Raw genomic sequence first — 27,233 nt, 5'->3', positions numbered from 1 at the left:
TTAGATTGTGAACCCCTTTGGGGCAGAGACATGTCTTTTCATTTCCTATGCTATGCTAGCTATTTGAAGAACTATTTTGTGTTGAAATAAATATGGTAGTTAAATTGTTGTCTCCTTCGTGATAGGACAGCTGTGAACTATGCCTCCTCCTGAGAGGATTCTTTCATCAGTAAGATATTAAGAAACTAAGGAGATGATAGTGGTGTAGTTACATGGCCAGTTGAAGTATGGTAATGTTAAAAAAAAATGTGTGATGCAAGCAGTAATGATTACCTTCCAGTCTTTTGTTCTGTTTAAGACCTTGTGCGACATTTTTGCCATGGGTCTATGACATTTGTGGCTACTTGGGTTATGTGGTACTCCTCAAAATGTGACTCTGCAAAGTAGCTGATGAGCCACATCCATATGTAATACAGATTTTTAACATCATTGGTACTAAAAAGTAGTGTTGCCTTTTTTTGCTGCTTGTTGTTAAAATATACAGGTGTCTAAAGTCCTAATGGCTATGTTAAGCTGTTGGAGGGAAAACTGCAAATCTATATCTCTAGATTTATATACTTTATTGAATGCATTGTTTGCCCCCTTTTAATGAAATGTATATAAAAATACTTCTTTGCACATTGCATCCTTAATTTTTAGGAAATGCTGCCACAGGATGTGCTGAGAGGTAAGGCTTGCTTACTCATGAAATCCTTGCCTGGTGTCCAGGCATTTGATCTACCATGCTCCAGAACCAAGCAGTGATAATTTCAGGGTTTTTTGGAGGTTACTGATAAAAATTGCTCTGGTCTAGCAGGAGGAAACATACACACAATGGAGCCCTTGCAAAGTAGAAAAGCCCAATCTGGGGCACTGCCTGCAGTCCCAGCTCCTAATCAGAGTGTGTGCAATAGTACATTAGTACAGTACTAATAATCTGCTTCGGGAGAGGAATGGAAAGTAGAGCAATTCCACTTGTTTAACTGGAGCAACCAACTTCAATGTTTAACAACATGTAATATTTTAAAGATGAAGCTATCGTAGATTTAACTATCCTCAGTAAAGTAATAAAGTGAGCCTGCCATTGTTTACTTGCATAACCTCTTGAACAGGTTACCTTGCTTTGTTAGATTGATCAGGTTATGAAGAGAGCAATTTGTTGACTTAGGCATTTATCTGTCTCGTTAATTAGCTCATGAGCACTACACAAAAGCTATCTTAATTGGGTTATATTTGGCTTGTTGAAGATAAACTCCATCTTACTTTCCTTACTACACTGGTTCATTTTTTTCAGATCCTGAAGGCAACCACATTAAATAAGAAAAAGCATCTGTTTTCATTTAACATCAGAGGCCACACACTTCACATTAATCTGTTCCTTTTTGTTAATCCTGTGATAGAGGAAAATTCACTGAATAACTGACAAAGAGGTGGCAAGTAGAAGTATCATAAAGGGAACTATCGATATATTTCTCCTAGGCGTAACCGTCGCTAATCCCATATGTGGCAGCTCTCGTGAGAGTTCTCAAGCAGCTGCTGATTAGCGACTGGACATGGGATAAAATAGGGATGCTGGCTGCCAGTAGGCGGGCAGCCAGTGGGAGAAGGCGGCGGCAGGATGGGACGGCCTCCGGGAATTGGCAGGCAAGCGGGAGGAGATGGCAGGCCAGCTTTCTGGCCTGCCCGCTAGCCAGAAAGTGGGGGGGGGGGAGAAGAAGCGGGCTTCTCCCGCCAGCGGTGGGACGGGACGGCCGCCAGGAATGGGCTGGCAAGCAGGAGGGAGGAGGTAGTGGGCCAGAAACTGCAGGTGAGTGGAGAAGAAGCGGGCTGCTCCTGCCAGCAGGTGGCCGCCCGCTGGGAGCAGCTAAGGTGAGGGTGGAGATCTCTCTGAGGTGAGGGGCACTGTGGCAAGGGGTGAGGGGAGCACTCAGATACTAGCGCGCAGATGTTCTGTGTGGGTTAAGCTAGTGTAAATTATTCCTACAGTAACTAAAGTTTTAAACACAGGAAAATCTTATGCATAACACAGAGCATTAATTCTGAAAAGCTCCCCACAATGATCAAGTAAAGATACAGCATATCTTCTGATACTTAAAGAAGTTTTGACAATTTTTAAATAGGACTTTGTTTTGGAAAACAAACAAATATGATGAGCCAGATGTCAAATATTATGAGCAACAACAGATTGGTCTACCTGTTTTACAGAATTAATAAGGCAGCTTAGTAGAGCTTAAAATCAGCCCCTTTGCCCCACTTTTGGTTTCTGTAGGTTAAAGAAAGATGTTTTCCTCAGGTAGGATTTTTTGCAAGTGAAACTTGCATTGTCTGAACTTCCCATGTTTGTAAATCAAATTGCAATGATGGCATTGACTAGAACATACATTTAACTCAAAGGTGTGTATTTCTGCTTTTTGTCACACATGGACCATGTTCTCAGGTGATGTGTTCCAATCTAAAAGCATTGTGAAGTCTGGTTGAAATACTGAATGACCTAGTTAGAATTAATCCAATTCAGAATGTAATCTCTCTTCTTGGCTCTTTGCTTTAATGATTGCGTCACAGCTCTTGCTCTATAGTTTACTGAAGTATGCAGATAGTGAAATAAGCACATCTAAAATTGCAACTTGAGCACCTATTGTATGTTTAACTTTATCTAAAAGTTTGTTAGCACTTGTTCCTTACCGCGAACTTGAAATGAACTGAAAGTTCTGAACAGCTGAATGTGATAAATTGCATAAAACAAACATAGATGTTCTGGAGGAAGAACTAGTTTGCTCTTTTATCGGTATTGTCACTGCAAGAGATTGTTCAATCTGGTTGGAGGGGCAAGGGAAAGAAAAACCCAAATGGTTAATTAGTAATTTTGTCCTTTATACATCAGGAATAAAGTAAATTTTTGTAATGGGTAAACTTATGCAAACTTCTGGCACGGTAAAGCTGAAGTTAAGCAGTTCTAGGTTCCACGGATATCAGTGGAAAAACTAAGGATGTTTTTAAGACCCTTGTATTGAAATCGGTAAAATGTGTTCTTAACCAACTGGATCCTAGGTGTTTAGTTTCTAATATAAAAGTGGAACTTGCAGCAACATTTTGCTGCATCCCCAGCCCCTAGAGGAAGAATACTGTTCAGACAGCCTGTAGTGCTTCTTTCCTGTGAAACAACTCTGTGCAGAAGGGAAGATTTTTAACCTCTTGGCACACATCCACTTTAAGTGGAACAGTGGGAAAATGCTTGACTAACAAGCAGAAGGTTGCCGGTTCAAATCCCCACTGTTACTATATCGGGCAGCAGCGATATAGGAACATGCTGAAAGGCATCATCTCATACTGTGTGTGAAGAGGCAATGGTAAACTCCTCCTGTATTCTACAAAAGACAAACACAGGGCTCTGTGCGCGCCAGGAGTCGAAATGGCACACTTTACCATGGCACACTTTACCTTACATATGCACCCAACCCTAATCGGCTCCCTTTTCAACATACTCACTGTAAGCAGTTTAGGAACTTGAGCAGGCCAGTTCTCCCTCCCTCCCTTCCTTTTTCTTGTGCCTCTTTTCAGCTGAGACATTAACATTTTCTTCACTGCCCTCTAGGGCTTTGCTAACTGGGCAAAGTGGCACCTTTTGAAAGTGATGGCTCTCTTATAATTAGTAGGGGGAGAGCAACTGTCCCTGTTCAGGCCTAGCACAGCGTCTTCCAATAGCAGCTGTTAGGTCTGCCTCGTGTTTCTTTTCAGATTCTGAGCCTTTTGAGAACCATCTTATTTTTAGTTTTTCCATGTAAATTGCTTTGAGAACTATTTTGTGTTTTTTTTTAAAAATTGTTTTGTTGAAGCAGTTTGGATTTAATTGATAGATTCACACAAAATTTGCCAGACCTCCAGTTCATTTGATGGTTTTATTTATTTTCTCTCTCCCCTGTAATGGGAATGAAAGATGCTTGTTGAAAACAGTGGAGAAATTCAGGATTTTAGGGTAGTTGTGATTGGGCAGCAGCAGTTTATTTCCCAATAAAAGCTAACAGAAAAGAAGGGAAATACCTCTCTCCAGGTGATGAAGTGGGTTTAGCCTTTTTCTTATCTCTTTGTCCCCTGAACATTTAGAACAGTCACACAGATCCTGGAGGCTCAAAGGACTGTCTTGGGGATTTTTAAAAACTGTTTTTCAGTTTACAAACTTATCTATTTCTGCATATGCTGAGTATATAGAAACTACTAATGTATTGTGGGTGGGACTGTTTGGCATGTAAACTGACAGGCCCTCAACAACCTCATTTCACTATTGGGGGGAATGATGTGAAACTTCACCTGCTTCACATATTGACATTGTTATTTGAGATGACACTTCAGCTTGTGTGAAAGGACTTTCTCTTGACTTTGGGAGTAAGTTTGTATTTGATATACAGAGAGCTAGCTGGTCTTCAGTGAAAACTTGTAGTAAATTATTATTCAGGTATGGTATTAAATGTTCTGTGCTTTATAAACATAAAGTTCCTGACATTGTCATGCTTTTGTCTGCCTTGCTCCCCCAGTGTAGAGATTGGTGAGAGTGTAAGAGGGGAAGATGTGTATATTGTCCAGAGTGGTTGTGGCGAAATAAATGACAACTTGATGGAGCTTCTCATCATGATCAATGCCTGCAAGATTGCATCATCCTCTCGTGTTACTGCAGTAATCCCATGTTTTCCTTACGCCAGACAAGATAAGAAGGACAAGGTAGGTGTGGGGAGGTTCCTCTTAGAAGATGCTTATCAAAAGAGAATCTGTTTTCTCCTGCATCTGTCTCAATTTGGCAAATGATAAAATGTATTTAAGGAAACTAGACTAGTTCTAGTTAAAGTGGTACACTCATGAATTCTTAGTTGGAGGCATGGAAATAAATGCAACTTCATTCCAAGTCAATCCAGGAAAGCTTTCCTGGTGGAATGGCTTGCTTATCTTTTTCAAAATGCTCACACTGTGTAGTACCAATAAAGTGGCTGAAAATAGATGCCTCTGAGGAATAATCTGTGATCTGTAACTGATAGGGGCGATTTTACATTCACCCTTTCAGTAGTGCCCCTGGGATTTACATTGTCTTACTTGGTATTTGATATGATGATAAAGTAGTCCTGTATGTGGAATAGATTGCTTTATTTCTCAAGTCAAAGAAAGTATCGAAAAGACAATTTTATACATTGAGTTGCCCCCAGCAAAGTGCTAATGGAAGCCCAACAGGACTTTCTGACTCTCCTTCAAGGCAGTCCTGTCCCCCCCCCCCCCCCCGATCTACTCTTGAAGGTCAGCGGGTCTTCAAGTATAGCCCAGGATGGAATGGGAGGGGGGAACTGGTGGGAAAGGGGGTGGGTCTTACATGAGTTTCCCTGCCTTTCCACTCATGCAAAGTACCTCTGGATCCATTCCATTCATATCAAGACTACTTTTGTTTGAAATTTTTTTTAAAAGTTAGCCTCTCATAAATCTTTCTATTCTGCCTTCTGTCTCTCGATCTGATGATTTCACTTAATTTTTTTAATTGTGCTGTAATCTATTATTTAATCATAGGCACGTTGGGGTTTCTCCAGTGTTTGGATACCACACCTTTTACAGCTGTGAACAAATACATTGATAGTAATAAATCTTTTAATTAGGCAACCAAGTAATATTGTTTTGGGACGTAGTGATATAAATCCCAAATGATATAACAATAGATCATTAACTGTCACTAATTGACTAATTGTTATTTCTCTAAAACCAATGTCTTTGAAAAACAGGACACATCTACCACTTTTGTGTTTAAAAACTTTCATTTACAAGGTCTTATTATTATAAGATCTGATAAAATGTTGATAAATATATGTTTTGTTCCCTTGAATTAAAAAAATCTTTCTCTCAAATTCAGGTAGGGTTTATCTTAGTTTCTTACTTGAACATATTGAAACTTCTGAGGATATCCTGAATGCAATCTTATGCAACATCCATCTTTCAATATATCAACAAATCTTACTTAATATTTAACCCATACAGATGTTCTGCCTGCAGTACTAAACTTTTCATTATGCATTATAGAATCCAGTGGTAATGTTGGACTGAAATGATTTTTTTACTTAACCTATTTTTGCAAGATTAAGATTAAAAAAGATTTGCACATTTCATTAATTTCCTTTTGTTGTGTTTTCCTATATAGGAACAAGGTAGATGGGTAAGTGGTACCTTGCAGCTATCTTGATCTTAAATGTGCCATGGATTATTGGTATCTGAGCTGATCCAGTCTATCATCTGCTTCAGTCTCCTTGAACGATACACTTGGGCAAGCTGTACCTCTGTCTTTAGATCCTCCTAAAACAGGTAGCTTAGGGTTTTTGCACCAACATGATAAAGTTTGCAGTGAAACTGATATCAGAACATTTTCCAATGCAAACAAACTTAGGTGAGTTTATTTTACTACTTGCAACTCTACTAAACTAGGAAAGATTTAAATTAGACCTTCAGAAATTCTTCATAAAACAAAACAAAACACTTTATATGTAGTGTACTGACCACATTTTCAGAGAGCTTCTGTTTTACTGGAGAACTCTCAGGAAAAAAACTCCTTTCAGCCTGTGGGGGATAAGGCTGAATACTTGTATGCATGAGGACTAATCTCACAGAGACTCCTTGAGTCAAAATGTGTGGTAGACAAATCACCTGGCAGGCTCCTAAGGTGGATAAGATTATGCAGGATGCAAGGAACATACTTTGAAACTGACAGGTTTTATATTGTTCCTTTAAAAACAACAAACTCCTCCTAAAATAAGACTAACTGTTAATGTTTATATAATGGAATTGTAATTAAAGACTTGGTTTGTTCTTTCAGTCTTTAAGTATGTAGCTTGTAATTCTAAAGCACAATTTATGTGTATATTCTAAATACTGTATCTTGAAATACTTGAACTCCCGAGGGCTCAAGGTATGATTTGCAGTAGGGCTGTTGAACTTGGACAGAGTTGCTTTGCAGGCACTGGTACCAAAGTGTAAGCATTTGGAAAAGATAATATATATATTAATCTATTGGGTTTCATTGGGTCAGAAGAGTTCCTTTTAAAGTATTGGTTTGCCCCATCCAGCAATGGACTGCTGAGTGGAAATGCAGCTGTACTAGAGTGAACAAAATTTCATTTGTAGGCTTGTTCTATGCTTAAAGCTTTGACTATCTGACTTTGGAAAAGCCTTTGGAGTCAGATTGGCTGGCACCCCTGGCTGGCATCCTGATTATGCAGAGAATGCATAATGAGGGACTGGGGCTTGCACTTACCTCCTCCAGGCCATCTACACTGTTGCACAAGCAGGTGAAACGTCGCTCCTTTGACTGTGCTGTGGAAGTGCTATGGAAGAGAGTGCCAGTGAAATATTTTCTGTCTTCCACAGCAGGGACACTTCTCCCACTTCTGCAACAGCTTGCTTGTAAGGACTGGGGGAGTTTCACGCAAGCCTTAGTTGCGTCCCTGCAGTACTTCATTATGTGTGCACTTGGTTAGGTGATCAACCCCTGAGATTTTGTGATGGAATACCTTTGGTTTTCCCATAGTGTATGATTTGGCACATTTACTTAACTGAGGTTTTTTAAATTGTCCCCTGCAGGCACCCTTTGACATAAAGCATAGCAGTGTTCCCTGTAGCGAGGAGTCCCAGATGTTGCCTACAATTCCCATAATCCCCAGCCAAAGGCTATTGCAACTGGGGATGATGGGACTTGTAAACATCTGGGAATCACTGTTGCAAGGAACACTGGTGCAGAGTATCTTCTTCAGATCCCTGTTTGAGACAACTTGTATAGAATACTTGCAAAGTGTAATGTGTGTAAGACCTGTTTAAGGTTGGGCTTATATCTTCCTGGAAATATTAAGAATGCTTAGTATCTGGAAATCTCAATGAGCTGTTGTTCAAAATAAATTGTTTTCTGCATATGCCACTTTAAATACCAAAAGTATCAACATTGTAATAGCTTTGAATAGACCTCTCTTCATTTGCAAAAACTGTTTAATGAGTAATTTTCTTCCTTGCTAATGAAGGCCAGACAATACGTTTGGTTATGATCGACTGAAATATTCTTCTAGCCTTTTCTTTGGGCTGCAAGGGGCCAGAACAGCTCTCATGATCGAAACTACTACTTCAGCCATACTTGATTCTCAAAGATGTGCTCTCTGTGGTTGTCATATTGGCTTCTAGTAGCTTTTAAGTGGTGACTCCCAGATTTGCTGTCTATTTCTCTCTCTGCATTTTATTGGTATTTAGCTTTCAGTCCTGAGGTCAATATTGTAAGCAGCATATTGAACTTTGCCCCTTAGTTGCTGATGTAATAGCACAGGCACTGAGTAAGTAGTATGTTGGCTCTTCCCCAACTCATGATTGTTGTCCAAATGAAATTTTTCATGTTTTTTTCCTTTCCCATATCTTTGAAAACTTAAACTTTTTAGTACCATAGCTTGTATTTCTCACCAGTGCGAATTTCTCCTTGAAAGCCTAGGTAGCAGGCATGTAATGGGAAGTCAGGGAGAGGCTAGGATGGGCCTGCCCACTCAAATATTTTGCAAAAGAACAATTTTTAATAACTGAATGGTGCTGGCACTTAGGGCTGATGATAAGCAGCCTGGCCCCCTATTTTTTCCTTGCTGCCCCCAAACGTTTAGGTTGACCGTAGCCCTGCTAGGCAGTTGCTCTGTATGTGCACACTTTATAAGCTTTGACAATCTCTCTTTCGTCCAATAAACATGAACCATATTTATCTTATAGACTAATAATGTTGAACACAATCAATTCATTAACATTTTAAATGAGTAAGTAAAAAACTTCCCACCAACTAACCCATCCCCAAACCACTGCTGGTTATATAGCAGCAGTGTTAGTTTCTGTCACAGTTCTTTTCAGTCCATACCTTGTAACAGTGTGCCAGCTGAAACCCCATCCTGATGTGTGAAATACACGTGTCCCCATTCCAGCCCCAAGTACAGCATTTGCTGAAGAAGAGACAGAAGCAGTAGGTGGGGCAAGAGACTCTTCCCATGACTAGGAGTGCTGAGACATCCAGCGTTTGTTGTGGGCACAGTTTCTGTTGGCTTTGTAAGAGTGTACACTGTACATGGCTACAAGAACACCTGAACAGAGCCTTTCTAGTTCCATTGTTTTGTGTCCACTATTCCTCTTCTTTACACCATATTGTCTACCTATCGACTTCTCTCCCTCCAGCTGTCACCAGCCAACTTCTTAATCTTTTGCTCTTTCCCAACATTCCACTTGCTTGCCCTGCATTCTATAACCTCATAGGCATTAAGTGTTACAATTGCTCTGCATTTTGAGGTGATATAGGAAGCTGCCTTGCACCATTGTAAGACCATTGGTCCATCTAGCTCAGTATTGTCTGCTTCACTGACTGGCAGTTGCTCTCCAAGGAAAGGGCAGGAGCCGTTTCCAGCCCTATGTGGCAATGTTAGGGATTGAACTGGGATTTTCTGCATGCAAAGCAGAAGCTCTGCCCCTAAGCTGCTCTCCCATCAAATTCCATTCCAAATGCTGTCAAGCTCAAACTCTATTCAGACATTATGTTGTACCTTTCAGATGGCTGCACATGCTTTTGTGTGAACGACTGTATTTACCATTATTTTAACGTGAACCTGGCTACAAGCTCTGTGAAATGCATGATACAGATAGGTACTGTATTCAACATAACATGTTAATAACTATACACAGGTACAGAACTGAACTGTCTGCACAGATAGTACCAGTGTTGAACATAACGTGTGAATAAGGCTCTGGGCCAAAAGGGGTCTTAGAAATTTGAGTCGTGCTGCAGCAGTTGCATTTTCAAGAATGTGTCACTATGTTAGTGGGATTCTCAGTTCCTATAGTCACTTCTCTATCTCTAGTAACAATTTGAATCATTCTGCCAAGACATGCATTGACTTGCCCTGAGCCATTTTTGAAAGGGTGGTATAGAAATTGAATGAATAAATAAATAAAAATAATAAATAATATTAAATAATGCCATTCTTGTGGCTAGGTAGTTAATACCAGACTAGTATGTCAACATTTGCTTCAAAATTTGGTTCTTAGCCTTGATTTGAATCCAAAGGTTTCAAAAGATACTTTTGATTGTGCAACTTGGCCCCTACTTCTGCATGTTTCCGCTGCCACGATTTCACCCCATCCCATGCTATTTCAGAGGTTCCATTGCTTAGCAGGCCCAACGTTTCTTGGGCATGGGATGGGGAAGCCTTCATCTTTGGATCCAGCAGCTATGTCTCTGTTTTGCATCAAGAAGTATACTCATTCAGATGACCGAGATTTCATTTGAATTTTTGTGCAGCTTAATGCAACTTTCAAAGGCTTGTTTCCCAGTAAAATCCACTTCCCCATCCCTTTGAGCTAAACTTTCACATGGGGGAATTTTCTCAATGGTACTTTGAGTTCTGATTTGGTTGAAATATGGGTGGAACTACACTTTACCTCAGCGAGCATGTTCCCAAGCCTGTATTTGCCAAAGTGGCAAATTGGGGGGTGGGGTGAAGGAGCATTTGTAGAGAAGAATTCTTGGGGTTGCTTAACTCTCAAAGAAGTCTAAAATATAAGCCTCCTGCTTTGTTGAAAGCCAAATGTCCTGCATTCTCATAGCAATATGGATTGTGATTTGTTGCCATTTTAAGGCAACTTGTTCAAGTGGGATGTTGTGCTTTCAAATGGAAAGACTGGAAAGCATTCAGGGAAGACTTCTGAGTTGGGAATAACCCCTTTAATTCCAAGCAAAGTAATACTGTCTTGTTTCATCTTCCCCTCATGCACCCCACCCCAAAAGCCAAATCCCATTCATCTTAGAATTATTCTTCTCCTAGCTTTTACATCTGGTGTTAGAAAGTAACCTATTGAACATAGTGGAAATGTTAATCTGCCCGTTCACATCAGTTGAATCAACTGAAAGATCATATGCCTTCTTTTCAAATGTCATAAAATCCATATTTTGTTTCTGCAGAGCCGTGCTCCTATTTCTGCAAAACTTGTTGCCAATATGTTATCAGTTGCTGGAGCAGACCACATCATTACCATGGACTTGCATGCTTCCCAGATACAGGTAATTACAAGTCTTATTTCTCAGTGCATGTGAGTATTAGGAGACATCTTACTGACTTTGTTTTTCTTGCAGCTGTGGAAAACATTTCAGTTGTCTGACTCCTAAAATTGTAGCAGAATGCAGCTATTTCTTTTGGATAACCCCATGGTCTCTAGAGCTTCTCTAAACATAAGGATCTCTATGCTTGTGCACTTGTTCTCCTTTTTTCTTCATTCCAAATTGGGGCCCAATCTAAAACTATAACAAACATTTGCTATCTCAGGCTTTTCTCTGTGAGCCTGAGATGCCACACAGTCTCAGACTATCTCAAGGCCAAGTGAGGCCTCTGCTTTTGATTCCCATGGGCTCCACAGTCTTGGCAGTTCACACCACATGTGATGGGTGCTGAAACATCCAGTATATCATTCCAAAATGTTGACCATTACAGTGTGAAAATGAAATGCAGCAGAAACAAGAGAGGCAAGTTATTGGCAATTATACTGGAATGGACCCACAAGCCCAGTAACGGCCAGACATGTATAACTGGATGAACTATGGCCACTTTTATTATTATAACAATAACCTGCAACAAGGAACACAAATCAAGTGCGGGTACCCACTCTATGGGTCAGGCTCATAAGGAGGACTGCCCAGAACAGGGCGAAAGACTGGGAGTTAATTCATCCCAGTGTCAAGTCCAGACATCATAACAGCCGCAAGGTTTAACCCCGCCGAGGGGAGGCCAACCAGCCCCACCCAACCCAGGTTGCAAAAACCTGAGTGGTAGGTGCATCCAGCCTCCAAGAAGAGGTGGATCCCAGTCCGAGTGCCACAAAACCTGCAAGGGTTGGTCCTCGGCTTGCCTGCTCGCCTTAAATGGTCCTCAAGTCAGACACTGAACAAGACAACTTACCCCAACCCGCATTCATCTGCAAAGTGACTGAATATACAAGAGTGACAACCCTATGGCAGTGTCAGTGAGAAGTAGATGAAAAAAGACCACACCAGGGCCAATCAAGTATGACCCAAAAAATTCCTACTTGGCCCCAAAAGGTGACCAGAGAACCCTCAAACAGGATGGGAGGGAGGGTGCTTTGCCCTCAGAGCAACTGAGAGTTAGTGAAAGGGAGACAGCCGCTTATACAGCCACACACATGCTTCCATTGGTCAGCCCGAGACACGTGCCGCGGGAGCCAACATGGCACCCTCAGTATCTGCTTCAAGGTCTGGGAGCACAACCCCACCCCCTGCACAAATCGTGTATGGCGGTGGGGAGCGGTATTACAGTACATTCTGTGTAAACGGTCTCCCTTCTGGATCCACTAATCAACAATCAAGCCACCTGACATGTTGGGCATCAGTAGCTCATTACAATTAGTTTATTAATTAACCATCTTATCTTCTCCCGCCCCCCATGTAAAACCACTTTGAGAGCTTTTCTGAAAAGCAGTACATACTGTAAATAGTTGTAGCAGTATTTTTTACTGCTGAATTTTGTGATTTTTGCATGATCAGAAAATGTGTAGATATAAAATGGCTCCTTTCGTGTGATTTCCCAGGGCTTCTTTGACATCCCAGTGGACAACCTGTATGCAGAACCAGCAGTGTTGCAGTGGATTAAAGAAAATATTGTGGATTGGAGAAACTGTGTCATTGTCTCACCTGATGCAGGTGGAGCCAAAAGGTAGGACAGAGTCTTCTGCTAACTTTCCAGCAGTCATTCTACAGAGAATCTGCTGCATGGACACTTATGGCAGCTATCACTTCCTCAGTGATGGGAAGCTTAACTTGTACATGAAGAGTGCTGCTTTTTGCCAAAAACATTATACTGGCAAACTGCTAACTTGGAACACTTTGTGCTCTAGAGCAGGGATTCTCAACGCTGGGTCCCCAGATGTCTTTGGACTTCAACTCCCATAATCCCCAACCAAAGGCCACTGGGGCTAGGGATTATGGGAGCTGAAGTCAATAACATCTGAGGACCCAATGTTGAGAATCCCTGCTCTGGAGGATTATTTATTTCTCCTTCTCCCTTCTTCTGGCCTTTATTAGCAGAGTCCCTTTACAGAAAGAGCTCTCTTCCTGCTTTGTTCTTCTTATTACCCAGTTGCTGCTGTTCCCTCTGCTTCCCCCTCTCTCTGCGGCTATCTTTCTTTTCTCGTAAAATATGAGAATTCCCTTACTCTGCCTGCTGAAGTTTAGGGAAGCAATTACCTGTCTAATTTTTAAGAACATTTGTATAGCACTTCTTTCAGCTAAAGGGGGGGGGAAATGCCTGAGTTCTGCGGAGGTTTGTTGTCCAAATGTACAGCCAACATTTGCTGGCTTGGTTTATAAACACAAAACATAAAGAAGCAACCAGGCATGTCTGTTACCTGCATACATTGAAATTCTAAGAGGTCCAACCATCAGGAATACATCATTCTGTATTCTGTAATACTACCGAAGTTTCAACTTAGATTGATACAGTGAGCTGTAAGAAAATCTAGAGGAAAAAACATGCCAGTTTCTACCTCTTCCTCTTACAGTGCAAGGCTGTAAGAGCTAAAAAGCATTCAAAATGTGAAGTTCATTGAGATCAAATGCTCTGACTCTAACTATTCAGCCACTATGGCTGCTGAATAGTCTCTCATGTTCAAACAGATAAGGTTTACTCCTTTATATTATGTGTAGTAAGCTGGGCTAGGGGGAACCAAAGCAAAACAAGATCTCAGTGTGGTAGTGAAAGTTTTGTAGAGGTCCCCAGTACTTTAGTTCACATGGTATTGCACAACTATGTCAGTCCTAGCCATGTGCCCATAATGTCCCTAAACTTGCACAGGCAAAATGTAATTTCTAAATCCCCTATTGACTGGGCAAAGCAGCACCTTTTAAAGTGGGGGTTCTCTTATATTTAGCTGGGGGAGAGCAATTGTTCCTATCCAGCCCCAGCACTGTGTCCCTCCACTGGCTATTGCTCAGGTCTACCTGGTTTGTTTTTAGATTGTGAGCCCTCTTGAAACTACTTTCTTATAACTTTGCTATGCAAACTCTGTCTTTTTTTTTTGTTGAAAAGCAGTATATATTATTATGAAGAATAATTAATATGAAAAGTGCAGCTTCTAGTGCTTTGGTACTAGAAGTTGTGGCGGCGGTAAACCAGATAAATAAAAAAGATGAGGGATGAGAAGCTCATGAGGTGACAAAGCAGAAATAATTTTTCTAAGCATTTAAAGTACGTGTTGTTCTAAAAGCTGCACTTTGAAGAAAGACTCCCTTACCTGAAGCCATATATAAGGTTATGGAAAATGGACAGTGCATTTTATTCTGTTACAGGGCTGCACAACTTTGTTCCTCCTGCCTACAACTCCCATAATCTCTGATTGGGGATCATGGGAGTTGTAGTCCAAAAACAAGCTGGAAGGCCAAGGTTGTGCAGCCCTGTTTAGTTAGCTAATCCCCATCAAGGAACTAGTAAATCTAAATCGCCAAGAACCATTTTTGAAAACAGCTTTTAAATTAAATTTTGTTCATACCTTTAATGGAAGGAATTGAATTTCAAAGGCCGTAGCTCCATTTGATGATAAGAAGTTAATTGTGCAAAAACGCTTCTTGAGACTCATCTAGGGTTAGCCCTGAAGTTAAGATTTTATGAAATTTGTTGCCTGAAGTGCGTCTCCTTAAATATATTTTCACTATCTGCTTTGCACTCCCACAATTTAGGGTCACTTCCATTGCGGACAGACTTAATGTTGAATTTGCTCTGATTCACAAAGAGAGAAAGAAAGCTAATGAGGTGGATCGAATGGTCTTGGTTGGGGATGTGACGGATCGTGTAGCAATTCTGGTGGATGATATGGCAGACACTTGTGGCACGATATGTTTTGCAGCAGACAAGTGAGTAGATCCTAAGGAATTAAGGTAATATTTTGATATGACAAACACACAAAACACAGTGAATCACGTAATGGCCATTTCTTGGGTTGTAATTGTAGTCTGGATCCTGCTTAGCATTTTAAGCACAACCCTATTGGATAACCTTGGAATACTTTATAAAATGGAACTTGCCCAGGTTGGAGGCTAAATTTGCTGTCATGCTATCTCCATACATGCATAATATGCTACCACTATATACAGGGGTCAAGAAATGACTCTCTGTTCACCAGCCAGACAAAGATTTTCCTCGGCCAGCTATGATGGTGCATTACTTGTCAGGATTTTTGTCACTCATTGGGCATCATTTTTCACTGGTCACAGAGAAGTAGACTAGTGGATTTCCTGAGCCCTGAATATATATGCAAGTTGGAATCTTGAAACGTCCTACATGGAAACTACTTCGCTGTATCACTTTGGTAATGTTAGGTGGTTCGGAAACTGCATCAATACATGGTATTGCTGTATGAATTCGATACTCCGATAGTCTTGAAGCTCTCAGCTGACACTGGGATTGGGATAGGGTCTGTAAAAAGAGGATATCTTTAAGAGCTTAGGGGGCAAACTTTGCTTCCCAGCTGCTGTACCAATTAGCTTGCTTGCCTGATATACATGGCATGAAACAGACAATTAAGAAGTTTTATGCATTTTCTGAATTTGGTTACTTCATAGTCCCCAAAGGACCCTGAGATCTTGAAAGTGTTCCATCTGGCTGGCTGGTTCTCCACCAAATTCACTAGATGCACTTTTTATTTGAAAAAGCTTTTCTCTGTTCTAATAGCAGCTTGGGGGTAATTAATTCTGCCATTTCCTTAAACATACTACTGAGAATTATTTGCTTATCTTATTAGTAAAAACAAAGCAATGTTTCCCTGCCTTATATCTCATAGGCTAGTGTCTGCAGGAGCAACTAAAGTTTATGCCATTCTCACTCATGGGATCTTTTCTGGCCCTGCTATTTCTCGGATCAATAATGCTGCCTTTGAAGCTGTAGTAGTAACTAACACAATCCCACAGGAAGAGAAAATGAAACACTGTCCCAAGATTCAGGTACTGTGTCATCTGTTTTTGGTAGTTAATCTTGGTGAGCTGTGTGTGTTGCCAGGGCTGTCCTTAGAGAGCCCTGGCAGGTTGCTGGGCCCAGGGCAAATCAGCCAGTCCAGGTGCCTCCTACCAGTTAATTCTAATGGGGGTTAAAAGAATGGGGCCTGGGGCAGTTGCCCTGCTTGCCATGGCCTAAGGACAGCCCTGTGTGTTGCTTGGGCTTCACAGATAGGTTAAAGCAATAAGCTATTGCATGGGGAGATTGTTATGTTGGTTTCCTGAAGCATATTGGCATTCTGGACCATATTAACAGTACAGGAGGGATTTCTTAAACCACAAAACACTTTTCTTGTAACTCAGGTCGTGTTGATGACAGTGCATTTGATGAGCAGCTGTGTTGAAACAGTAACACCAAGGATCTGTCATAAGGCTATACGTACAGCACTACAACCTAGTGACACTGCACTCCTGGCCAGAGCCAGCCCTAGTTGGAGTACTGGTACAGCTGCAGATTTTAGTTACTGCTTTAACACTAGTGGGAGAAGAAATCAGGAAAGGTTTCAGGGTAAAAGGACAGCTCTTTAACCAGTGAGGTGTGTTCTAGACGTTAGAACATTTTCAGAAATCAGTTGGCATCTAGTTTAGCACGTTGGACTTGCTCAGTAAACAAAACTAGAAAAGACACAATATTAACTTTACGGGCTGCATAAATACGTCAATATTTTTCCAACAGGCAAAACGACTTGAATTAAAATATTTGATATGGTGGGAGGAATTAATAAAGCACACTTAATGTTTAAGTATTAAATACCAATTTGAAGCTTAACTTATAAGTTCTGGTTTTTTTGGAAATCAAGTAAATATATATGTGCCTGAGTTTAAATATTGTGCAAGGTGGGTGGGAATGAAGCATTGAAATCTTGAGGGGGGCATAGGAATTGAGCACTGTAGCATAATAAAGAGCTGTGCATTAAAGATGTGTATTCTCTAGGTTATGCTACCTTAGAAAAAAGGTTATTTACAACTTTGAAACTATTTGGTCATTATCATTTTATAAAACAATGAGGCTATTCTCGTGATTGGGGAAAACCGGGCTAAAGAAGCCCAGCCTGGTTTTTCCCCATCGTGAGAACTCGTGGGGGAGCCCAGTGGTTCTCTGGTGGCTAGCCTGCCAAAGTAGCCCTCCCCTTAGCCCAGGTTAGCAGAGCGAGCCCTCCGCTAACCCAGGTTTCCTGATTGTGTGTTGCCACTGCGCGGCTCCGCACCATGGCGGCACACGAGGAGACCCCCGCCGGGAGGCTGCAAGCAGCGCGTCCCCACAGCCCCCTGGCTCCGTGACGGAGCCAGCAGTCATGTGGACGGCTGATCCAGCAGCCCAGGGCTGCCTCCTGATTGTCTGCGGGGAGAGCAGGCTAAGCCCACTCTCCCCGCAAACCTCCTCTTGGTGCTTCCCACTGCTCATGAGAAGCACCTCGATAAGTTTTAGGAATGCAGCAAAAATCTGGGAAATAAGGCCACAGGAAAATGTCCACAGTGTAAAATTTTCTGCCCTGTGGGCCTTTCATGTTGGAACTTGTTGCTGGCCCTGCCTCCGTTGAAAATGTGTGGGGGATCGGGTGCTTGCCTGTAGAGCAACAGAACCACAATGCTTTGTCCCATTTGTCAGAGACAGGATGCTGAAGAGACTCAAGCCACTGCATCACCATCACTCATGTGAAATATTGCTTAAGGTGCACAATGCAATTATGCTGTTTGATAAATCTGTGAAATCTTTGGATCTAGAAACGTGCTGTTTACACTGGCTGGCATTCTGTGCAGAGCTGTGCAGTGCTGCATGATGCACTGTACATCCTGCCCACACTGCTTGCAGAGGTGGGGTTGCTCTGTGCCTACTAAGCTTTGCAGCATAGTAGCAATGCTACTCCTACTGGGTTGACGGCTTAGTAGGTACAGAGCAGCCTGCCTCTGTAAGTAGTGTGGGTGGGCTGTAGTGCATCGCATCAGCTCAGTCATCTCTGATGAATCTCTGGGTGGTATGTCAGCCACTCTTCTTTAAGAAGAGATCAAAAGAGTGTAAGGAATATATTGGGTATCTAATGAGAGGTCAGCCTGCTGCCTAGATATTTGTTTGTTGTTAGGCTGATTTAGATGTCTGGCCAATGAAAGGGGGAGGTGGTAAGCTACTGCATCGAATGGTACAAGGTCAGGTCATTGTAATAATGGAACTTGGGTGAATGGTTTTTCCAAATGTTGGGAAAACTGGATTTACATTACGTCCCTCTAGTGGCTAGAGCTGGGTTAGCACATTTATTTACTTTCACTGCCCATATGCAACATTTTTTGACAGGTCGAATCCAATTCAAAGGTGCCCTTCCACATGAGGGAGGTGACTTTTGCTCATAGTCTAAACCTTGCATGAGAAAAGTTAAGCTATATTAAGATGTTCTGCATTTGCACAGTTTCTTGCAACAGAGCTGTGTGAATTCTAGTGTCAGCTCTTGTGCAAATCTTGAAGAGTGCTAGTGGGTCTCTTGAGCTTATGGTTCTTTGAATCAAATTGAATGGCTTCTTAATATGAGAGGCTTTTTAATAAATGTATTCTTGGGGTTTGCAAGATTTGCTATTATATGCATTGAGTAAGCTGCTGTGTTATCTTCTAGGTTATTGATATTTCCATGATTCTGGCAGAAGCAATCCGAAGAACACACAATGGTGAATCTGTGTCCTACCTGTTCAGCCACGTCCCACTATAACTACAGCATGTTGTATTATGCATCATTACATCAAATGTGGCTCTATTAAGGAAATGAATGTCTATGAAAGCTTCAGGTTGACTATATGTACATTCCTTCTTCTAATATGGACAGTATAGAATACCAGCATCTTAAAATGGTTTCTCTCTATGTATTTTGTTACACCTTTTTATAAATCTGCTTTGGGCTTTAAAAGGGGGAAGTGATATTTGGCTGACTTGGTAAGAGGCAAATGTTGCATAAAAATTAGCAAGGCAGTGATACCTTGCAAAGGCCAAAGTTAATTCAGGAGTTTGTACCTAATAAATGCACTTGCTGATTGTTGAACCCCACTCAGAACAGAATCTTAGGCTCCAAACTCGAAAGGTTTAGATAAATGGCCTCAGTCATGTTCCCTACTGAAGACAGCAGTGTCTGTCAAGCTCGCAGATATTTTGTGTTAGGATGATCTTATGCATCTCTGGAAAATGGCTGTGGAAGAATCCTGAAAAACTCTAAATAGCTGGGACCTGAATGCGCCCTAGAGTGCATCTTAAATTGCTGACTTGAGGACTTAATTGCAAGTCTTATCTCTTAACTCAGTGTGGCAGCAGACCTAGCTGGAGTTTCATATGTTTTGGTTAGTGACTTCAAGTATTAAAGCATGTGGAGTCTCTTTCAAAATCTACTTTAACTGCTTACACCAGTATTTGGTGTATGACACTTTGTTTTTTCTTTCTTTCTTGTAACACTCAGTTGCACCTCACTCATTTGGTTCTGATCTGTTCTGGTGCCTTTTCTTGCTGGGGCATAGGAATTGTTGCAACATAAAGAAAGTGTCAGAATTGCTTTAGACACGTGTTACTCTTCCTGGAAATCGAGGCAATGTTAGAATGGGAAGGAGCTGCAGTGTAGACCACCTGCATAGCCTAGGGCTTCTGAGACTACCTGTGTGGTTCTGATGCCATGTAGCACCAGTGCCCATGCTGTGAGGGTAATATGAGAAGGGGCCCAGAGTCTCTTCTTTTCTGTCCGATAACTTGATTGTCATAGTTGGTATGTGCTATAAAAGGAAGCAATCTTAAAACATCATAAGAACTCACACTGTTCTTATTGATGCCTAATGGGTTAGGGAAGTCTGAGTGATATACCCTTGAATTGGATTTCTTCTCTTTTAGTAGGGAGCTGAAGCTGCTGCTTATGCAGAAGATAAACATTTAAACTTACTTTATACAAGGAATACACTGTAAGGTATCAGCTTCTCCTTTAAAAAAAATCAAATTCTCACAAGACCATATATATTCTCAGAAGCTTTCTCTATAGGGGAAGTGAAACAATCCTGTAAATAATTTTGTTGTATAAACTTGATTTGTCAGCAGTTTTTTCAAGAGATTACTAAAAGTTGGTCAAGATAGGTGCCAAAGTTGGTATACTCACAATCATGAAATCTGTGTACATGCAGTTAGTAGCAAAATATGTCTTTAATGAATATAAGTTGCAGCTGCTGGATTACACTACAAAGATAAATACTTGTAAAACAGAATTGGTACTCTTGATCCAGGGCCAAAAATCTACAGTGACAAAAATTTGAATAGAATTTTAAAATGGATTTCACTTCTCTTGATCGTTTTATTTCTCCTTCTGTGCTGGTTACAGCAATAAGGGAACAGTAGATAAAGTTAAACTGAAAACCATTTTCAGTTTAAATGTCTGCTTACTAAAACAAACAACTTAACTTGCTTTGGATTCAGAGTCTTTACAGTATCTGTCACTTGCCTGCCAAAGAACGTTGATACAACATTGCCTAAGTGTTTTTTTGCTTCCATATTATGCCATATAGCTTACAAAAATGGGACCAACTGAAAACTTTTTAACTCATGTGATAAGCCTATCTATTGGATCTCTGTTTCAAATGACATCTGGAAAGGTTTGTCTATTATTGTGTTAAAGTTTTCTCAATAAATCGTAAAACAGCATTATCCTTAAAGTCTGATTGTGGTGATTGGCTCTCAAGCAGCAACAGAAAATAACATCATGGAGCTCATCACAGCAATCACCAAGAAATATATGAGAGAGGGGGAGGTATGTACCACTGTCCATTTCTCACCACAGCACTATCTCACAAACAAAACAAACCACAACTCAAGGAAGGAAGGCACCCAAGTTCTGCCTTTGTCAATCTGAGATCCAGCAAAACCAGATAGTTATAACAGCAATAGCACAGCATATTATACTCAGTGCGGATAAAAGAAAACCACAAAATCAAACCTTCCTTGATTCCTTCTTCCTCTCTGCCGGATGTATCTTCTTCAGGAGAGGCACACTATAAGGGTGCTCTGTTCCTCCTAGTCCCTTTGAATATATTTTGAAATTCCCCTCTTTGTGTCCCCCTCCCCTTTCCCTTCAGCCAATGGGGGCACAGTTGCCCATGACAACATTTGACTTGTATGATAACAAGTGAACCAAGAAGATTGCAAGCCAATTGGAAGCAAATGCCAGAAAACAAAATATTTATACAAGAGCAAATATAGATGTTACAGTATAACTATGTTGAAAGATGAACTGGAAGTCACATTGGTACATAGAAAACTAATAAAAATATAAATGTGGAAGTAAATGCCAGAAAACCAATCAGCAAGGGAAAAATTGGCCTCCAAAATAACACTCTAATGTCAAAACAGGATGGTTTTGTTCTGAGCTCGAAACAGGCACTTTATTAAAAGGGTTCTTTTGTACTTGAAACACTCAAAACAGCCCATTCCTACACTACAGCTTGCTCTGTGGGCTAGGTGTAGAGGGGAATTGGGCCACTTCAAATGGTAGGAAGGAGGAGCAAGTGTGAGATCAAGCAAACTGGTTTCTGTCCTGATATGGAGAGAGCTTGCTTTCGTAAGCATGTTGCTACTGGACCTCTAATGTGGGGGTACACAAGTGTAGATTAGTGTTTTATTAGGGATGAACGAAAATGGCTTGTCTTGTAGTGAGGTTTTTTGTGGGGGGGGGGTTAGAATATCAAAAGATGCTTCCCATTTATTTATTTATTTATTGCAGCATTTGGCACTTGTTGCAAGCACATTCACATTGCATTGGGAAATAACCTAAGAGCAGCCCTGCTGGATCAGGCCCAAGACCTATCTAGTCTAGCATCCCATTTCCTACAATGACCCACCAGATGCTTCTGGAAAGCCCACAAGCAGGAGATGAAGACAGACTCCTCTTGTTCTTGCTACCCTGCAACTGGCAATTAGAAGCATATTCACCCTGAACCTGGAGGCAACTTTATTTATTTATTTATTTATTAAACTTCTATGCCGCCCAAACTTTCATCTCTGGGGGGGTTACCAGCATAGCCATCAGGTTAGTAGTCAATAAGACATATCCTTCCATGAGACTGCCAAATCCCTTTAATGACTTTTTTCTTGCTGTGCTCTCATTTGCTCTCAGTGCCATTTTATCTAACTAGTTGTAATTGTAATTCCCCATGCTGGTGACTTGGATGCCCATAAAAATCATGGGTGTCAACAGACCATCTGCCTAAATGGAAGTGTGGACAAATTGTGAGGACAAAACTGAAGGCAAAGGAGGGAAATGGTGCTAGGTTGCAATAGCCCAGGGCAGAGGCGTATCTAGGGAAAATAGCGCCTAGGGCAAGCACTGAAATTGCGCCCCCTGTCCAAACATCTGACACCCATTTTTCAGATAACTTTACCATAATATCAGCTGAAAAATACAAGTCAAGTTTGTTAATCTTTTAATATTTCAAAAACTATTTAGCAGTGGATGTAGCCAGACCAAAAAATGCTGGAAAACTACAAATTTCAGTATGCTGGGGCTCATGAAATACCCAAATACTATGTGGAGGTGTACTTGGAAAACTAAACAGAAGTGCCTGTCTAATTCTCTACTATGCATTGTAGCATAGCTATTACATAAGTTTTAAAAATAAATGGAGAATTTGAATTTTCCCAGATACTCTGTAAATAATTAAAGGATATGCAGAGTAAACTGTGTCACTGCTTGGAATATAGTCTAGTATTTCAGAAAGACAGTTAAAATGAGAGAAAGAGAGCAAGAAACTCCCAGTGGGCCTTAATACTAAGGATTTCACACTGATTCAAAAACAAACTCACCATTAATAGTCATATTATTAAGACATCACATTTAACTCACTTATCACAAGAAGCAAAATAATAGCAAATGAATACAATCCTAGCTCATAAGCTTCAGCTCAGTATTCACAAGCCCTGATTCTCTGTACTTAATGCCAAACTGAATATGTGTACAGTGACTTATATTAAATATATATATTTTTAAATTACCTGTAGCCCCTTCGGGGGGGCTTCCTAAAGGCCATGTGTGGGTGGAGTCTGCAAAGGTTCCCCCTCCCCCTGCTGGCCTCTAGGGCCTCACAGGGACCATTTGAGCATGTGCGGTGGCCGTTTAAAAAAAAAAAAATTAATGGCAGTTAAAAACAAAATGGCTGCTGTGCATGCTCAAATGGCCTCTGCAAGGCCTGGCATGGCTAGGGCCTCACAGAGGCCATTTGAGCATGCACAGTGGCCATTTTCTTTTTGGCAGCCATTTAAATTTTTTTTTTAATTTTTAAGAATGGCGCCCCCCCTTCAAGTGGCACCCAGGGCATGTGCCATGCCTGCCCCACCCTAGATACGCCTCTGGCCCAGGGAACAAAAGAGTGGTGAGCAGCATTAAGTCGATGTAAGGCATCCACCGATCCACTGGTTTGCTCACCAGTGATGAGTGGCCCTGACCCTCATAGGAACATAGAAAGCTGCCATATACTGAGTCGGACCATAGGTCCGTCTAGCTCAGTATTGTCTACATAGACTGGCAGCAGCTTCTCCATGGTTGCAGGCAGGAATCTCTCTCAGCCTTATCTTGGAGAAGCCAGGGAGGGAACTTGGAACCTAACTGCTCTTCCCAGAGCGACTCCATCCCCTAAGGTAGTGGTTACCAAACTGGGCACCTCCAGATGTTGCTGAAGTACAACTGCCATCAGCCCCAGCTACAATTTATTGTGGCTGGGGATGATGGGAGGTGTAGTTCAGCAACATCTGGAGGCTCCCAGTTTGGGAATCACCGCCCTGAGGGGAATATATTACAGTGTTTACATATCAAGTCTCCCATTCATATGCAACCAGGGTGGACCCTGTTTAGCTAAGGGGACAAGTCATGCTTGCTACCACAAAACCAGCTCTCCTCTGGTGAACAGGGCACCCAGCACCACACAGATCTCCCCAGAGATCTCATTTCCAATGTTATTTTTGAGAAGATAAGAAACAGAAATCCCTCTTCAGCAGTCGCAGAGGGCCCCTGCTGTTTCTTATCTTCTTATCCTCAGTGCAAGTGAGTGAAGACCTGCTTCTCTCTTAGGCTCTCTACCTATGTGATGGAAAGGAGAAGAGAAGGGGGTTGGTGGTGAGTAGAAATAATTGCTGGCTAGTGGGATAATCCTAAATTTGTGGACCACTGATCAATGTGAATGGTTGGTAAAGTAACTGGGGTTTCCCCTCCCTTATTAACTTATATGGCATGTGTGTTACTTTCAAAGTGCATGTTAAAATTAATATTTGACACAGCTGTTTCAGGAGGGTAGTGTGGATGACCACACACAATTCTCTGCTATTTCTGATAATGAGGCAGGCAACTAGCTCAGCTGGCATGTGGACCTAAAACCTGGCAAGTACCAAGTTGGATGGCAACATGGCTAACAAGTAAAGACCAAAAAAAGCAATACAGGCTAATGAGTAAAGACAACAAATGCTATACAGGGGCAAGAAAGCTTCCTTCAAGAGATGAATGTGTGATCCAATGAGAACAAAAAGAAATGCACAGTTGCAGGGGGAAAATAAGCTGACCACAAGAGATGTGAAAAAAGGTTTGAAGACCATCTGGTTACAAACATCAAGGTAAACAATGTAAACTTCCTTAAATATATGAAGCAGGAAACTGGTGAGGGAGGCGGTTGAACTGTCAGATGACAAGGGAGTGAAGTGCATGCTTACAGACAATACAGAAGGTGCAGTGAAGCTGAATGAGTTTTTTCTATCTGTTTTTGCTACAGAAGATGTAGGACAAATACCCATTCCTGAACTGTCTTTTCAGGAATGGAGTTTGAAGAAAAGAACTAATGCATTCTAGAGTGTCAACAAATTATAAATTAGCAAATAATAGAGTCCAGATGACATCCACTCAAGAGCTCTTAAAGAACTCAAATGTGAAATGGCTGGTCTTTTAGCAAAAATAGATAACTTGTCCCTAAAATTGGTCTCTGTTTCATAGGACTGGAAGCTAGCCAACATTACACCAATTTTGGAAAAAGGGATCCTGGACAGATTGGTAACACTACTGGATGATAAACTGTCATCTGTTCAAGCCTAAATTGCTGGAAAGCATTATTAAGACACTGATGCATATAGAGCAAGTCTTGCTGAAGGAAATCAGCATGGTTTCTACAAAAGTAGGTCCTGCCTCACTAAACATTTAGAGTGTCAACAGATGTAAAGATATATAGCTGACACTGTAAATTGAGACTTTCAAAAGCTTTTGACAAAGTACCTCATGGAATAAGTACTTCCTGAATTTAAAAGTCATAGGATAAGAGGAAAGGTACTTCTATAAACTGGTAATTAATAGAGATGTGCAGAACATTCCGATATTGGAACATTCCACCTCTAAACAGGGTGATTTGAGTTTCCACGCTCGGAATGGAATACCCTTTTAAAGGGGGCCTGTTTCAAGCTCCGAATGGAACAACCCTGTTCCATTCGGAACAATCAGATCTCTTTCTGGCCTCTGCGCATGTGTGGTGGCCATTTGTGTGGTGATGCTGACCATGCAAATGGCCACTATCTATGTGTGGCAGCCAGAAAGAGTGCCATTTTGGATTCCAAAATGGCATCCAGAACAGTCTGGTGGAATGGGGCTGTTCCGTTGGAACAACTGGCTTGACCAGTTTGTCTGACAGGGTGTTTTGCGCATTTTGCATTCTGTTCTGAACTCAAAACAGTACACAAAATGAGTTTTGTGCACATCCCTAGTAACTAATAATAATTAAAAAGTACACTGTATCCACAATTTTCACAAAAAAGGGAAGTAAGAAATGGAGTCCCCAGGGATCTGTTTTGGAGCCAGTGCTTTGATTGGCTTCCTCTGCTAGAGCTTATGTATTGTTGACAAGTTGCTAGTTGAGAAGTTCTAAGTCTTATGGAGGGGTGCTATCTCAGGAGGCTTGTGCATGGTGCTCTAGGAAATTAATCACCTGTCTTTCTCAAGCCTCAAACCTGCTGTACACTGTTCCTGTAATCCAGGCCTGCTCAATTTAGGCCCCTCAGCTGTTTTTGAACTACAACTCCCATAATCCCTAGCCACAGGGGCCAATAGCCAGGGATTATGGGAATTGTAGGCCAACATCTGCAGAAGAGCTGAAGTTGAGCAGCCATTCTGTAATCACATGGCTAGAATCTATAGGAACAGTTTTACAAGTGAATATTTCTTGAGAATCTTTGAGACTAGCACTCATTGATGCTCTAGGGTCACTGTAATCCTTCTGAAGATATTGCTTGTATTTAGGAAACATCATTTATTATTTATTTATTTATTCATTCAATTTTTATACCTCTCTTCCAAAGTGGCTCAGGGCGATTTACAATTAAAACAAAACTATTAAAACCAATAACAGTTAAAACAGAAATATAAACAATGTAAAACATCAATTAACAATTAAAACATCATAAAAAACAATTACACAATCAGAATAATTTAAAAACCCTGAAAACCAGGTTACAGCATTAAAACAATTAAAACTAATTAAAAACCCTGGAAGGCCAGGCCCAACAGATAGGTTTTAAGGGCTCTCCTGAAGGTCAATAAAGAATTCAGATTGCGGATTTCTGCTGGGAGTGCATTCCACAGCCCAAGAGCAGCTACAGAGTCGCCACCAGACGAACCGGTGGTAACTGGAGACGGACCTCCTCAGATGACCTTAATGTGTGGTGTGGATCATGTAGAAGCGACTTTCTGTATGGACTTTTTTTTTCGTGTATGGACTTCATGTATCGACTTTTAAAAAAAATGTTGCCACACCTGGATGACTGTTGCATGAAAAGGAAGTTGGCCACACTTGAGAATATTTTTGCAATTAAGTTTCATTTTACTGTGAATTGAAACTAAAGTCATTTGGTAGCTGACGGCTTGCTTCAAGCTTAAAAAAGGAAGGAGGGAAACAATCTGGTAAGCGTTCTTTCTAAAGGAACTTCTTTCTAAACTTTGGCTGCTTAGATTTTAGCTCTCTCTGGCTTTTCAGTGGAAGATTTGTGGCTAACAATATAAAAGATTGGACAAAAGGCAAAATAATGACTCTGTAACATCCCCCCCCCACACACACACACGTCAAAAGTCTGTTCTGATTCATGGTTAAAAGTCAAATTCAAAAGAACTGTGGCCAAAACCTTACAAAGCATTAATTGCCAAACAACTGGATTGAGTAACAC

The 27,233-nt window shown here is 41.1% G+C and overlaps 1 protein-coding gene across 6 annotated transcripts in view; it reads left to right on the top strand.

The window, feature by feature from the left end:
• Positions 1-20,702, top strand: part of PRPS2 (phosphoribosyl pyrophosphate synthetase 2) — a 29,307-nt gene extending 8,605 nt beyond the window's left edge. For 2 of the 6 annotated variants that reach the window (XM_053312363.1, XM_053312366.1), the window contains exons 2-8: positions 4,509-4,692; positions 6,143-6,157; positions 10,958-11,056; positions 12,595-12,719; positions 14,738-14,911; positions 15,838-15,997; positions 18,652-20,702. In XM_053312363.1, the coding sequence (XP_053168338.1) occupies positions 4,509-4,692; positions 6,143-6,157; positions 10,958-11,056; positions 12,595-12,719; positions 14,738-14,911; positions 15,838-15,997; positions 18,652-18,744 (850 nt within the window). In that variant the 3' untranslated portion in view covers positions 18,745-20,702. Of the gene's footprint in view, positions 1-639; positions 668-4,015; positions 4,036-4,508; positions 4,693-6,142; positions 6,158-8,756; positions 9,643-10,957; positions 11,057-12,594; positions 12,720-14,737; positions 14,912-15,837; positions 15,998-18,651 lie in introns of those variants that run through there. The other 4 variants (XM_053312367.1, XM_053312365.1, XM_053312364.1 and 1 more) reach the window with 4 other exon arrangements.
• The last annotated feature ends 6,531 nt before the right edge of the window (positions 20,703-27,233 follow it).

The sequence above is a fragment of the Hemicordylus capensis genome, chromosome 3, assembly GCF_027244095.1.
Source record: "Hemicordylus capensis ecotype Gifberg chromosome 3, rHemCap1.1.pri, whole genome shotgun sequence".
Classification (NCBI taxonomy): Eukaryota; Metazoa; Chordata; class Lepidosauria; order Squamata; family Cordylidae; genus Hemicordylus; species Hemicordylus capensis.
The sequence above is the reverse complement of the archived record's forward strand: the minus strand, read 5'-3'. Positions and strand labels throughout refer to the sequence as shown.